The sequence below is a fragment of the Terrapene carolina genome, unplaced genomic scaffold (genome assembly GCF_002925995.2).
Source record: "Terrapene carolina triunguis isolate 2854851 unplaced genomic scaffold, T_m_triunguis-2.0 Scaffold58, whole genome shotgun sequence".
Lineage (NCBI taxonomy): Eukaryota > Metazoa > Chordata > Testudines > Emydidae > Terrapene > Terrapene triunguis.
Genome location: NW_020664409.1, coordinates 56,673,688 through 56,687,601, shown reverse-complemented (window position 1 = coordinate 56,687,601; position 13,914 = coordinate 56,673,688). Strand labels below are relative to the sequence as shown.

The 13,914-nt window shown below is 41.0% G+C and overlaps 1 protein-coding gene across 1 annotated transcript in view; it reads right to left on the bottom strand.

Annotated features, from left to right (window-relative positions):
* CUNH8orf34 (chromosome unknown C8orf34 homolog) overlaps positions 1-13,914 on the bottom strand; it is a 270,042-nt gene that overhangs the window by 178,223 nt on the left and 77,905 nt on the right. Inside the window, exon 5 of the mRNA XM_026647343.1 lies at positions 8,818-8,846. Coding sequence (XP_026503128.1) covers positions 8,818-8,846 — 29 coding nt within the window. The remainder of the gene's footprint in view (positions 1-8,817; positions 8,847-13,914) is intronic.

Below are 13,914 nucleotides of genomic sequence, written 5' to 3'. Positions count from 1 at the left end.
TGGGGGTTTTTTTTTTTCCCCGCTTGGGGCAGCAAAAATGGTAGAGTCGGCTCTGCTGTTCAGGGCTGTTTTAGGGCCACGTGGAGTGGCACAAAAGACCTTAGAATGAGCCAGAATCTGACCCTATATGGGAAGGGCTGTTTTTGTATTATATCTATATATCCATCCTACTGTGGTCCTGACCCTGCAGTTGGCTTCTGTCCCTTCCACAAATTAACTTCCCCAATGCAGAGTCAGCTGCAGAATCTGCATCTTAATCTCTTTTGCTCTCTGGTTGTTGTTTGTATTACCATAACACCTCACCACATTCCCTCACTCCACCTTTTACCCCAGGGGTCGGCAACCTTTCAGAAGTGGTGTGCCGAGTCTTCATTTAGTCACTCTAATTTAAGGTTTCGCGTGCCAGTCATACATTTTAACGTTTTTAGACGGTCTCTTTCTCTAAGTCTATAATATATAACTAAACTACTGTTGTATGTAAAGTAAATATGTTTTTAAAATGTTTAAGAAGCTTCATTTAAATTAAATTAAATTAAAATGCAGAGCCCCCCGGACTTATGTCCAGGACCCGGGCAGTGTGATTGCTACTGAAAATCAGCTCGCATGCCACCTTTGGCACCCGGGCCATAGGTTGCCTATCCCTGTTTTACCCTATACTTCTCCTGTAATGTATGTTTGTCACTGTCTTTTTCACGTCAGTTTAATTCTGTTCAGAGTTCCCCTATAGGCCTGCTGAAATCATTGTTTAAGTGATGACATTTTACTGCAAAGTTGAGATGACATTATAGCAATACTGACAACTATCTTTAAATTGAAAAGCCAGTAGTTGAAAAGGGAGAAAATTGTATGCGGAAAACGAAGTGATTTAGCACATTTTAAGATTGCTGCCATTTTTGTTGTGTGGTACTCTTAAATTTTCCAGAAATTTGTGGAAAATGGTTTTTAGCTGTAGGAATTGTGTTGTAAAGCAGTCAGGTAGCATAACAATCACCACAGGAATCAGGGGACACTGGTCCCTGTCACTTGACAGATGTAATCCTGACCCATGTCATGTGACTAGAGGGCAGGGCTGGCCCACAACATTTTGGCACCTGAGGCGGGGAGCTCAAATGATGCCCCCATACCCCCTCGCTTGGGCCAAAACTTTGAAAGGTCTCAATTCTGCCTTCCTCCTGTTCTACTCCTCTCATGGTACTGCTCTGCTACCTACCCCAATAAAGGAGAACTAACAACTTAAAATGCCTTGTTCAAAAATTTTACGTAACACTTAACTTTCAAATGCCTGAACAGCAAATGTTACTTTTCTTGTCTGCATAGTAAACACTGGCATTTTTATCTGTTTGAGTAATCAAAGTGGTGCTTTCCGTGCCTTCTTGGTTGCAAAGATTTGAACTGCTTCCTGAAGGTCCACAGTCTGGGCCAGCTCATACTCTATTGAGATGGTTGCAAGGCTGACCAGCCTCTCTTGTGTCATTGTGGAACATAGAGGTGTTTTTATTAACTTCAGCTTGGAGAAGCTGCATTCTCCACTGGCAACTGTTATAGGAAGTGTTAGAAGTATGCGCAGAGCAGCAAAAGTATTTGGAAAGAGGGTGCTCATCTTATTTGTGCACATATATCCCAGAACAGCCTTTGGAGTTGATCCTGCTGAAATGTATCACCTAAATTACTCGCATCAATATTGCGCATGTCATGTGTCAACACTGTCTCTAGTGCCCTGCATTGCTGGTGTAGGTCTTCTTCAGGTATAGTGAGGAGTTTTGGAATATCATACAACATCCCAAATATATTGCTGTGTTCCTTGAGCTGCATGAAACATTCTTCAACTGACTGTATGGCACAATCTAGCACCTGGTTCAAGAATTCAACTTTGAATTGTTGTTTGGGGTCTCTTATGGGATTATCCCGTGCCTCGTAATCAAAATGTCTTCTTCTTCGTTGACTCTTGTATTCTTGAATGGGTGGGAAAATAGCTTCAGTGTGAAGTTCCTCTGCCAACTTCTGTGCACTCTTCAGAAAGTTTCAAAATCCCTCATCTGACCAGTAAGATTGTAGGTATGACTTTGCTTTGTCCAGTTGTTCCATTGCTCCAGATATATCAAAGTCAACACCTTGGAGTCTCTTGCTTACAACATTTATTTCAAACAGTGTCATGCCACAACACTAAGCCACATAGAAATTTGAAGTTATGTATATTTCTGGTGATTCCATTTCCCTCTGCCACTGTTCTCCCACGAACAGTTCCTGTCATAGCATTATCCTCCATAATGGCAACTATGGCATCATCTATCTTCCCAATTTGGAGTTTGATAGGCTTTATCGCCTCCACTCGACTTTCCCATCGTGTGGCACTCAGTAGTTTCAGTGTCAGAGAGGATGTTCCCAGATGTTGCTTCAAAATTTGCCATCGATGAGTTGATGCAGAGAAAATACATAGATGCTTTGAATTACATTAAAAAAATTTAGCAGCCTCACTAGAAGCTGATGCTGCATCACTGACCACCAAGGTCAATGAATGAGAACTGCATGGGACAAAAAAAAGCTCGAGGGTTTAACTCTCGGATCCGTGTCTGCACTCCTCTGTTCTTTCCTCTCACATTGGCACCATTATCGTAGCCCTAATCTCTCATGTCAGCTATCGCAATTCCTGTATCTTCCAGCTTTTTAAGAAGCAGATTTGTCACACCAGCTCCTGTAGTATCATCAATGTCAATAAATTCTAGGAAAATGCTCTCTGACAGTCACCATTGTAGGGACATTTTCACTAGGTTCTATTATTGTTACAAAATGAACCATTAAAGTCATTTGTTCCGTATGGCTGATGGCAGGTGTGCAGTCCAGAATAATAGCTTGCTGACTTCAGATCTGCCACAATCTTCTGTTTGACTTTTGTTGCCGGTATCTGTAGGATTTCATTTTGAATTGTTTTTCCAAGGTAATGGTGTGTACACATTTGTTGGGTGGTGACTCTTCTTAGATGCTCCTGGAGTACATACAGCTGATCTGAAATGCCACGCAGTGCTAGGTTTTGGGTCGCAAGCATTCTCACAATGGCGATGAGACTTTTCAGAACATTTTGCCAGTAAAGAGACTCTGATGGAATCTTCTCTTAATGCTGATCATCTATGGTGGCCTTTAACCTTAGTCTCATCTCAAGCTCTTTCCACCTATGGAATGCTCTCTGGTGATTTGCTGCCTTCTCATGGCATGCCAGATTTTTCCAGTCCTTGGTTCCTGTAGAACCCAATGTGGCTGGAACATTAGACTGGAAGAGTTTGCAACAAAAACAGCATGCAGCATTCTGGGTTTTTGAGTACATAAGCCATGGCCTCTCCACTTTGTCACCATTGGGGATTTCATGCCAGTAATGTGTTGGATGGAAACTTCTATTTTCATTGTCTTTGGGGAACATGAAGTTTTTCACTTGCTGTGGCCCATGCAGTACAAGGAAGTCCCTCAGGCTACTGCTCAAGTGGGTCTACAGTCCTGGATCATATAGACTTAAGGAACTAAACTCAGCAGCAGCTGTTTCTTGCGCCTCCACCACACTCTTCTCTGATCTACACTTTTCTTCAGGAATGTGCATGGTTACATCCAGTTGAGATGGAGATATGGATGCTGCAGTAGCTGCGAGGTCACCTGCACTCTGACTAACTGGAAGATCAGGCATCTCCTCATCACTCACATCCTCACTGGGGCCGGAAGGCTCACCATGAACATTTGTATCTATGTATCTCAGGAGAGCTCCTTCCTGCTTAGATAGAAAAGCTTCCTTTGCTTTCTTTCTTTTTCTGAATGCTGCCCCAGAGGGGCATTTTTTTTCTTTCACTCATGACTGCTGTTCTGTGCCAGCTATAGTGGTTCTCAACACTCAGTTGAAGGGGACAAATAAGCAGGCTGGTAGCAGGGCCTGAGTGAGGGAAGATATCAGCGTCTTAAGGGCCTAACTGTTTCCTACTACTTCAGTTCACTGCCTGTTCTCCTCAAGTGGGTTCAGGGAAGCAGCAGGAAACAGGAAGCTCCCTGAGAAGCTGGTGTTAATCAGTCCACGCTCCTGGGGGTGTTAAGAGGTATATAAGAGGCTCCTCCTCTTCTCTCTCCCTGCAGCTCCTGCTGCTTTCTGTTATTCCCTCTCACCTTTTCTCCTGCCTGTTATGTTTCTTGTGCCCGCCTTCCTCCAGCACAGCACTCCACCATCTCTGTGCATCTAGAGCAGAGAGAATATATGCACCAGCAGCAGACAATTTTCTACACTGTGGCACCTGAGGTGGCTGCCTCAGTTCACCTCATGGTAAGGCCAGCCCTGCTAGAGGGAAGAAATCAAGATTAGTGCTTTTCTAGTACCACTGTGTGTCATGCCATTGTTAAGGATAATGCTCCAATTACAGAGTTTTTGAAAGTATGTAAAGGCCTCATGGCCTCTCTTACCCCTCTGAAGTGCTTGCTAACACTTCCAACTGCTCTTAGCCAAAGAAGACAGAGTGAAGGGGAGGGGTAATTTATAATTACCTACCAAATTGGTTTTAGCTATTGCCTTAAATTTTACTGAAATTTGTGGATTACCATACGAGGAAAAATCCACACTTTTTTCAGACCAACTTTCTCCTGTCCCTGTCTGCAACATACATTGTGCAATTTGCATAGGACTATTTAGCACATGAATGCTGTTTGCCCTTCTTATGCTGACTTACATTCAAACAGTTGTAGGAACTGGGCCATCTTGTATCACAGCATTTTCAAGCTCAATTTAATAAAGAAGTTTAACAAGTCATGTTATGCCTCACCTTTGCCAACCTTGCTTCCATTTTAAAATCATGTTAGATCAACACATCAAAACTTCAGTGACCTAATTTATGTCTTTCCTTTCAATTTTACAGCCCCTCACTGTAAGTGGTAAACAGGAAGTCAGAGAAGATTGTATTGAGAACATCGTGGCATTATTTGGAGCGTTCCTTCAAAATGATGGAGTAAATTAATACAATGTTTAATTTGCAGTCAGGTCTTCACCTGCCTCTCCCATTTAAACCTTGGAATGCTAGCCTGACAAGTACTTTAAAGGGCAATCAGAACACAGAATGGTGTGTCCTGGAGTTTCTAGAGGATAAGTAGGAATTTAAGAGATTCACTCTGTAATCTTAGCCATATGCATGTGTCTTCCATAAGGTTGGGAAGGAGGAGAGGGAATTGTGTCCAATTTGATTATTTAAAGTCATTGCTTGAATCTTGTCAGAATGCTCCAGGACACTGTTCTGGCACTTTTTTGGGGAGCCAGAACAGCATCTCAGTGTTTCTGGTACTTGCGTTCTGCCACTTCGAGTGCAGCACTCACCTGTTTAAAGTTGAGATTTGTTCCCCTCTGTAGATTATAGTTTAATGGATCCCGTATTTATGGGTGCAGTATGTTTGTACTTACAGGATTAGAATATGAAAATATCTTTGAGATAACAGATGAAAAAGCATCTTAGGGTTTTTTTCTAATTGAATATTTTAATATTAGGCCGGGAGGAGAGCAGAGGGGGTCAAAACTTGCTATGATTTACTGGGCCACCTTCATCCCTGTGTAATCCTGAATCACTGACTCTTTGGCATTCTCCAATTTCTAACTGTCCCTGCTAAAAGAGAGTGAAGCAAAGGAATTTCTATGCACTGTTGCCAAATCTCACAATATTATTGAAATCTCACTTTATTTGGAGTTTTATGTAAAGCCCCAATCTCTGGAGGCCTCCGATTCAGAATGTTAGCTTTATTTTTAAAAATAGCCCTTACATTTCTGAAGAAAAGCTTGAAAATGTGACCCAAATGTCCCCTAAAGGGTAAAAAACAAAAAGCAAATAAAACTCCCCAATATATTATTGTTCCCAACATCACAAGAGAGATTCAGAAGTCATGAGACTTTTGGTCTTACTCATTACATTTTGAAAACGTGGGGTTAGCAATATGACTATTACATCTCATATGCATAAAACTGCATTTGAAATTAGACACTCATTGTAAACATATCAGACCAACATCAAATCTCTGCATTGTAAATGTACTTGGCCACACTCTTCTCTGATGCCAGCGAAAACAAGGCACTTGTATTACAGAGGCAATTCAATGGCAGGCAGAGGGGCCCCATGCTGGCAGCAAGTATACTTGAAGGCAGTTGCAGCTGCAACCTGTATTCCATAAAGGTGAGGGTCTGAAGCTAGCAGTGCCCTCCCAAAGTGGAAGGTTCTGACCCAGGAGAGGATGAACCAAAGTACTAAAAGCTGATTCAACTCATTCTTCTGGGCAGCCAGCAGGACATCCTCAAAGTCCAGGCTGCATTTCAAGTGGAAAATGTAAACAGCATCCAGAATGCAGCAGCCCTCATTGGAGGAGCTGGAGAATCAATCCATGAACTAATCATACTTCCAGGAACCCTTTTGGGCAGTGCTGGCCTTAGCCTTTGCAAGGCTGTGTGTGAAATAACATGAACAGAGATGTGCAATTAGTGTTTGCCTATTACCCACCCATTACCCTACTATTATTAACATTGCTATTTAACCTGAGTGTCTCACACATTTAGGATGTAGCTATGAATAAATATTGAAAATATTTTCAATATTTATTAATTACCTTTAGTAAACCTATCCAGGGCTATACATTTCAGGAAAGGATGCAACTTGATTTTAAATAACTAATTAAAAGAACAGTTTTCTAATACAGAACTTTTTAAATAGTGTATCATGAATTTTAAAAATGCTTTAAAACAGTTTTATTATGCTCCCTTATTATATTGAGCAGGGTCCTTTGTGAAATCTTGAGACTATAATAGCCAACATGCTCAGGCTCATGCCTCCTTCTGTGAAGTTATGTGTACTGTTTCTTTATGAAAATTAAGCCAGGCAGGAGAGGTTTTATAGTGCTGCAGAGACAGAGGAGCTTTAAGGATAATACTGTTTTATGTTTAATACAGTTACTGTTCAGTGTTAGAGGGTGACCCCTTCTGTAGTTCAAAGGTCAGACTAGGTGATCATAATGGTCCCTTTTGGCCTTAAAATCTATTGATCTGTGAATCACAACACCTCTCCTTCAGTTTCTTTCTGTGCACACTCTGCCTGCCACCTCTTTGCTTTCAGTGTCAGCTTTGCTCCTGCTCTTATGGGGGGGGGAAAAAACCTCTTGCAGGGGCTAGAAAAGGATTTGTCTCATCAACAAAACAGTAAAATTAACTATACACAAAAAAGAGGAAAGATATGTAAATTAATGTTTCAATTATAGTAATTTTAGGAATTTGAGACAAGGTGAGTGAGGTAATATCTTTTATTGAAACAACTTCTGTTGGTGAGACAAACTTTGGTGACCTGAAGAGCTCTGTGTAGCTCAAAAGCTTGTCTCTCTCGCCAAACAGAAGTTAGTCCAACAAAAGATATTACTTCATCCACCTTGTCTCTCTAATATCATGGGACCAACACAGTTACAACTACATTGCATAAAAATTTTAATGTAATTTTCAAAGTGATGGTTTCTCTTTAATTTCTTCCACTTTACCTATTTTCCTCAAAAACATATGATAAAGCAGATGCAATACTGTAAAAATGTGAAACCGTTTGCATGATTGAAAAGTATACAAGGATTAAAACAAAATAATTTCAGAATGTTCAAAATAAGCAGTTAAGTACAGTAGCAAATGAACGGTCTTTGCTGAAGTTTATTTAACAAATCAGTATCTTAGTAATGTCATCAATACATTGCTTCCCATTATATGGTGATTTTCACACTGAAATATAACATTTCAAAATATTGCATGTTTTGAGGCAAAAACAGGTCTTCATCAAGATGAAATGTAAGTATTTTTTTAGATACTTCCTCAAAAATAATTGTGTGGGATAACATTCTCTTTCACTCAAAATGCTGCTATTCAACAAAAAAGTGACATTTCACAGGTTTGACTGGCAAAACAATTATGACTGGCTCACTCCTTTCAATACGAACTATTCACATTGTCAGGGTTCTAGTAGCAGGTCTTTTGTTTTTACATTTAACAACTACTACTGGACACAGTTCTAGATGTGTGTAAAAAGTAAGAATAAAGGCCCAGGTCCTGAAATGCTTATAAGCACATGCTTAACATAATTAACAGGATTACTTGAGTTTAGAATGCAGTTAGCATTAGAAAGTTCAGTGCCAAAACACACACAAGGTGTGTGTAAATACCATCATTTGTAGATAGCAGCCCCATCTCCCACATGACTCCTTGGCAATATCCATCATGCCTCTCTGAAACCCCTATCTTGGAGAAGTCTCTCCACCACTTTTTTAAGTGGCCAGAATTGAGGAGTTCATTTTATACTGCATGCAACTGTGAAATTAGTATTCATGTTGTTTTTCTGGCATGTGCATACCTAATCAGATTTGGGGCCAAAGAATACTCCTAAAGATGTTCACAAACAGTATAATTACCTTAACTTAAATTTAATAGGCGCTACCCAAAAATACAATCTCAAATCAAAAATAATTATACTTATAGGAAATATTTAGCTTTAGGTATCCTATTAAATTATCCCTATAGACAAAATTAAGCAAAATAAGATGTACAGCTCAATAGCTTTTACGTGGCCTGAGCTAAAACCCATTAAAGTCAATGGGAGACTTTCCGCTGATGCCAGTGGACTTTGGATCAGGCCCATAACATATGAGCCCTTTCAACAGCCCTTAGGTACCCAGCTCCCCACTGAACTGAATAAAAGTTAAGTGTATGCGCAAGGACTGCAATATTGAACTCTCACTGCCTAAAACTACCATAAACATCTGCCTGTTTGCACTATTCATTAGGTACACAATATCTCTTACCTTCTCAAGTTCATCAGAAATAGCAATGCCTGAAAACAAAGCAGATTTTAAAAAGCAATTTGAGAAACATTCTTTGTGGAAATGTATTTTGTTATAGTAAATAAAACAAATGTTTAATCTGGAAACTTGCATAATTCTCTTCTTGCAAATACATTCTGCTATTATATTTTGTTCCATTAGTGAAATTGACCAAATGCAATGTACTGTAATTTTCTTCAGGGGCAATATAATCAAACTGAGCTTTCAAACAATTATGAAACTCTGGAAATTTGCAGCTGTGGTAATAGACTGTGAAAAGCTAAAATTTGCTTTTATTTGTTTTCTAAAATTAAAAAAGCAATTTAATACTTCTAGTCTGAGCACATTATGATGCAGCCAACAAACTATATATATATATTAAATCCACACACTATATATATTGTATCTGCCTGCCATCAAAATGCAACATAGGCCTGACTCTGCTCTACTTTGCACTTGCAGGAATAACTCCATGAAAGTCAATGGAATTAAACCTGTAAGAAGAGAATTAGGTCCAGTGTCTCCCAGGGAACATCACGCTACTAGATAGGACAGCTGTTCCAAATCCTGAGCAAGCACAACATGGCACCTGATATTCTGCTGACTTACACTTTTGGCTGATAGCAACATATACAGTTGCCTGCTTGAGGATTCGCTTTGTCCCATTTACATCAAATCATTCCACCCTACGTTATGGTGTAGGCTGCAGTGTAGTAGACGTGCATAGCTGCCAGCACAGCCCCATGTACTATGACAGGATGCTGCTCATCCTGCCTCACTATGTCATATGCAACACCATCCTGCACCCTTTTCTCCTGGCATTCCACTGAAGCCATAGAGCGATTTTGCTCTAAAACTTAACCAAAAATTTTTTGGGATGGATCTCTTGATGATTATGTTCTGTTCATTCCCTCTAGGGCACACCTGGCACTGGCCACTGTCGGAAGACAGGATACTGGGCTTGATGGACCTTTGGTCTGACCCAGTAGGGCCATTCTTATGTTCTTATGACGGTCATTGAAGACTTATAAAGCGATCTGGTACTCCAGTGTACGAGAGCTCATTTTATAAGCTACGCATTATACATCTAGGAGCAAATTTGAGAGCTAAAATAGTTCTTTATCTTTGTAAATTTACCCTAGGGTTAGCTCAGCCTAAAAACTTATTCCCAGTAATACAGCAAACAGTTAACAGCATGTTATTCTTATACCGTAGCTGTATTATCAATAAAGTAAAAAAATCAATTTTCAATCATACCTACATGTTGCTATTTTTCATTTTTAGATGGCTTCCTTTTACTGATTTGTTTTTAAAACATAGTGAAATACAAACAGAACTGTAATTAACATTTTAGGACCTGACCAATACATGAAAAATAAACAGACGTTAATGGAACATTTTCTCAGTCATTCAGTGTTTGCAAATTAAATTCAACAAAATACACTTTGTCTACCACCACAGCAATTAATCTGTTTTCAATACCTTACGGCTTTTATTTAGTACATAACTACACTACTGTCTATATAGTATGTGGAGCAGGAAGTTGTCCCAATCTGAGTAATATATGCCATGAAATCCATTGTTCCTCCCTTCACCCTCACCCCCGTGTTGAGTGGGTGTATGCAAGTGAAAGCAGCTGCACAGAAGAGTGAAAATTAAATTTAGCTGTCTCTTCGCCCTGCACAGCCCTGTAAACCTAAGTAAGGATTTCCAAAACCCAGCTCTCCATAGCATTTGATTTTTTTTCTGTAAAACTAAAGCTAATCCAGCTCACAACCATAGATGTTATGATCTACCCATTCAGACACTCTACATCTTCTCAGCAACTTTCAATGATTTTGTTTTAAACCAGTTTTTTTGCCCTGTGAGCAGTCCCCTATTCTCCTGCTTCACATGTCCAGTCACTACTGTTGCATCTGTGGCACCTGAAAGCAATGCAGATGGACTTCTTTTCATGGGCAAAAGCAGTCACAAAAGAAGCAGAATCATTACAGAGCCCAGGATGACTCTATGCCTAGGAGGCAGTACTGGTTCAAGCCTATTTGGGGCCCTAAACAGGAATACTGTTGCACCCCCACAACGCATACTAAATTACTAATAGGGGCCCCCCTGGTGCTGTCTGGGGCCCTAAGCAATTGCTTAATCTGCTTATGCCTAGCACAGGCTCTGCGAGGAGGGTAAAGTAAACAAGAAGTAGAAGGGCTTCCTACCTGCCTGAGGAGGGGTTATGTTGCAAGGCCCTAGGGAAGAGCTCAGTCTTAAGCAGGAACAGAAGAGACCAAGGCAGGAGGATAAGGAAGGAGGAGCCACATGGTAGTCAACATAACTTGGCTCCTGTCCAATGTCCTAGAATCCTGAACATAACTATATACACCAACCTTAGGATTCAAAGGGTTAATGGCAAGAGCATTTCTCCATCCAGATTTACTTCTTAAGGAATTTTCCTTGAGTTTAAATAAGGGAACTGGAAATGACAAATGTGAAAATGACAAAAATGGTGACATACCCTGATGTTTCCATTATGCCAAAAGGAAATCATTCTATACTACAAATGGTCAGGCTTTCTGTCTGCAGGATTCCTTCCCACAAGACACCTACTGATTTACTATAAATATACTTATAGGCCCTAATCAGGGATGAAGGTCCCACTGTACCAAGCCCTGAACATTAAGCAGGAAAAGTTACAAATGTACCACAGCTGATGACATCATAAGAAATGAAAACAGAACAAGAAAAGCAGGATTTTAGGGATTCATATATTTGTGATCACAGGGCCAAATCCTGAAATCCTGTCTCATACCAATATCACTTCCTCCTATAGCAATACAGGAAAACAAGAGAGGGTTCTGGGGGAGGGAATTTCAATGCGAACTTCACAGAGATCCTCCCACATAGCTTTTTTTCATGCATCTCCAAAAGAGACAATGTAGACAACCCTCAGAGCAGGCAGATCCCCCAGGATCAACAGGATTCCAGGGCCATCTGAACTGATGCTGGGTCCTAGTAACTTCTTTTAACTCCCTAGTAGCAGAGCTTGATCGAAGTGTTGCTAGCAAAGACATCCAGTGGCTATGGTTGCTCCGTGGTCAGGGTGAATCATAACCACTACACAATGGTATCTGAGTTACCACAGTTACTTCCTTAACTGTTGGCAAATATTGACTTTTTGTTGTTAAAGCAGGTTATTTTCCAAAGTAATTTATTTTAAAATGACAGTCAATTTAAAAACCACACTTCTGTTAATAATCATAACAATAGTGAGTAAATGTTAAGTCATAAAATTCTGAAAACTGATAAAAATTAGAGCAAAAAAAACACACCACTCCATTTTATTTACCTTGTGCATTTGACACCATTTCCCTTGTACAGCCTATCAAATTTCATTGTTTGTGTGATTTTTTTTATACTGCACAGGGGAGAGGAAAAAAAACTTTAAAAAAAATATGACTGTAAAATGAAAGATTGTCAGGGAGACAAAGGGATAAACCTGGTATATGAAACTATTTTAAATTCATTTATTGTAACTGGTTACATTTCAAGTTGATGGTGTCAGTTTAAAACAGTATTATTTGTGCATATGAAATCTAAACACAGTGGCAATGTCCGATAGTCCTGGTCACGAAACCAGATGGCTCAGTGCGTTTTTGCATTGATTTCAGGAAAGTAAACAAAATTTCCCATTTCGATGCCTATCCAATGCCACGAGTGGATGAACTCTTGGAATAACGCGGGTGGGAGGCGCAAATTCCTGTCGTCTTTGGATCTGACTAAGGGATATTGGCAAATCCCCCTGACACCGAACTGTCGCCCTAAAATGGCCATTCCGACAATTTATAAAAATGCCACTCGGACTGCACAAGGCCACAGCCACCTCCCTGCAGCTCATGGACCAACTGTTACAACCCTGAGCACTATGCCATGCCTACATCGACGGTATCATGTACAGCGCCCTGTTGGGAGGACCATCTCCAACACCTATCCAGGGTTCTCTTAAGAATGCTGGACTCACGGCAAACCCCACAAAATGCCACCTCAGGCAGTGTGAGGTGATGTACTTAGGATACACCAAGGGAGTCGGGGGGGGAGGGACAACTACAGCCCCTGGTTGACAAGATAGAGGCCCTGTGAGATTGGTCCACCACTACAACAAAGATGCAGGTGCAGCAATTCTTTGGTCTAGCCAGATATTACCAGTGTTTTGTCCCAGACTTTGTGATCCTGCCAGACCTAACTAGAAACTCACACCCCAGAGGGTGCAATGGTCCACTGAGAGAGAGAGAGCGCACCTTTCAGACATTGAAAGAATGACTCACAAGAGGACCAGTCTTGATACACCTGGACTTCCAGAAACCTTTCATTTTACAGACAGACACTTCAGAAGTGGGCCTTGGGGCAGTATTGTCAGAAGAAGTTGCCAGGGAACACTCAGTGCTGTACCTAAGTCACAAGCTGTTCCCCAGAGAAACCTGCAATTCAACTATTGAAAAGGAGGCCTTGGCTGTTAAGTGGGCCATAGACGCCCTGCAATATTATCTGTTAGGAAATACATTCAGAGTGATCACAGACCATGCATCCCTGCAATGGTTAAATAGCATGAAGCACACCAACACATGCGAATCATGTGGTGGTATCTTGCCCTTCAGCCATACAACTTTCAGGTATTATGCTGCCCCAGGAAGGCGCATGCCAACACCGATTTTTTTTTTCCCCGAGGATAGGCTGAAACGGGGGAGAGGAAGAACCCACACGGGGTGCCCTCTTAACTGGGAGGATGTGTGACAGTGTGAACTCACCCTGCACTGGACAGGAAAGGGTTAACTCCTCCTTGTGGGCTAAGGAAGCCCTGCCCCCATGCCCAGTAGGGACATGCCCCAAATGCAGTACCAGAATAAAAGTGAGCAACTCAGCTCAGTCGGAGTTTACTACCGAAGACAAAGGACGTCCATTGCAGGTTCCAGCCTTGGAGCCACTGCAGCTCCCGACTGCAGAAGCCAGAAGTGCCAAGACCCCAGCAGATGCCCCGATACCTAGGGTTACCATATTCAAACATTTAAAAAAAGAGGACACTCCACGGGGCCC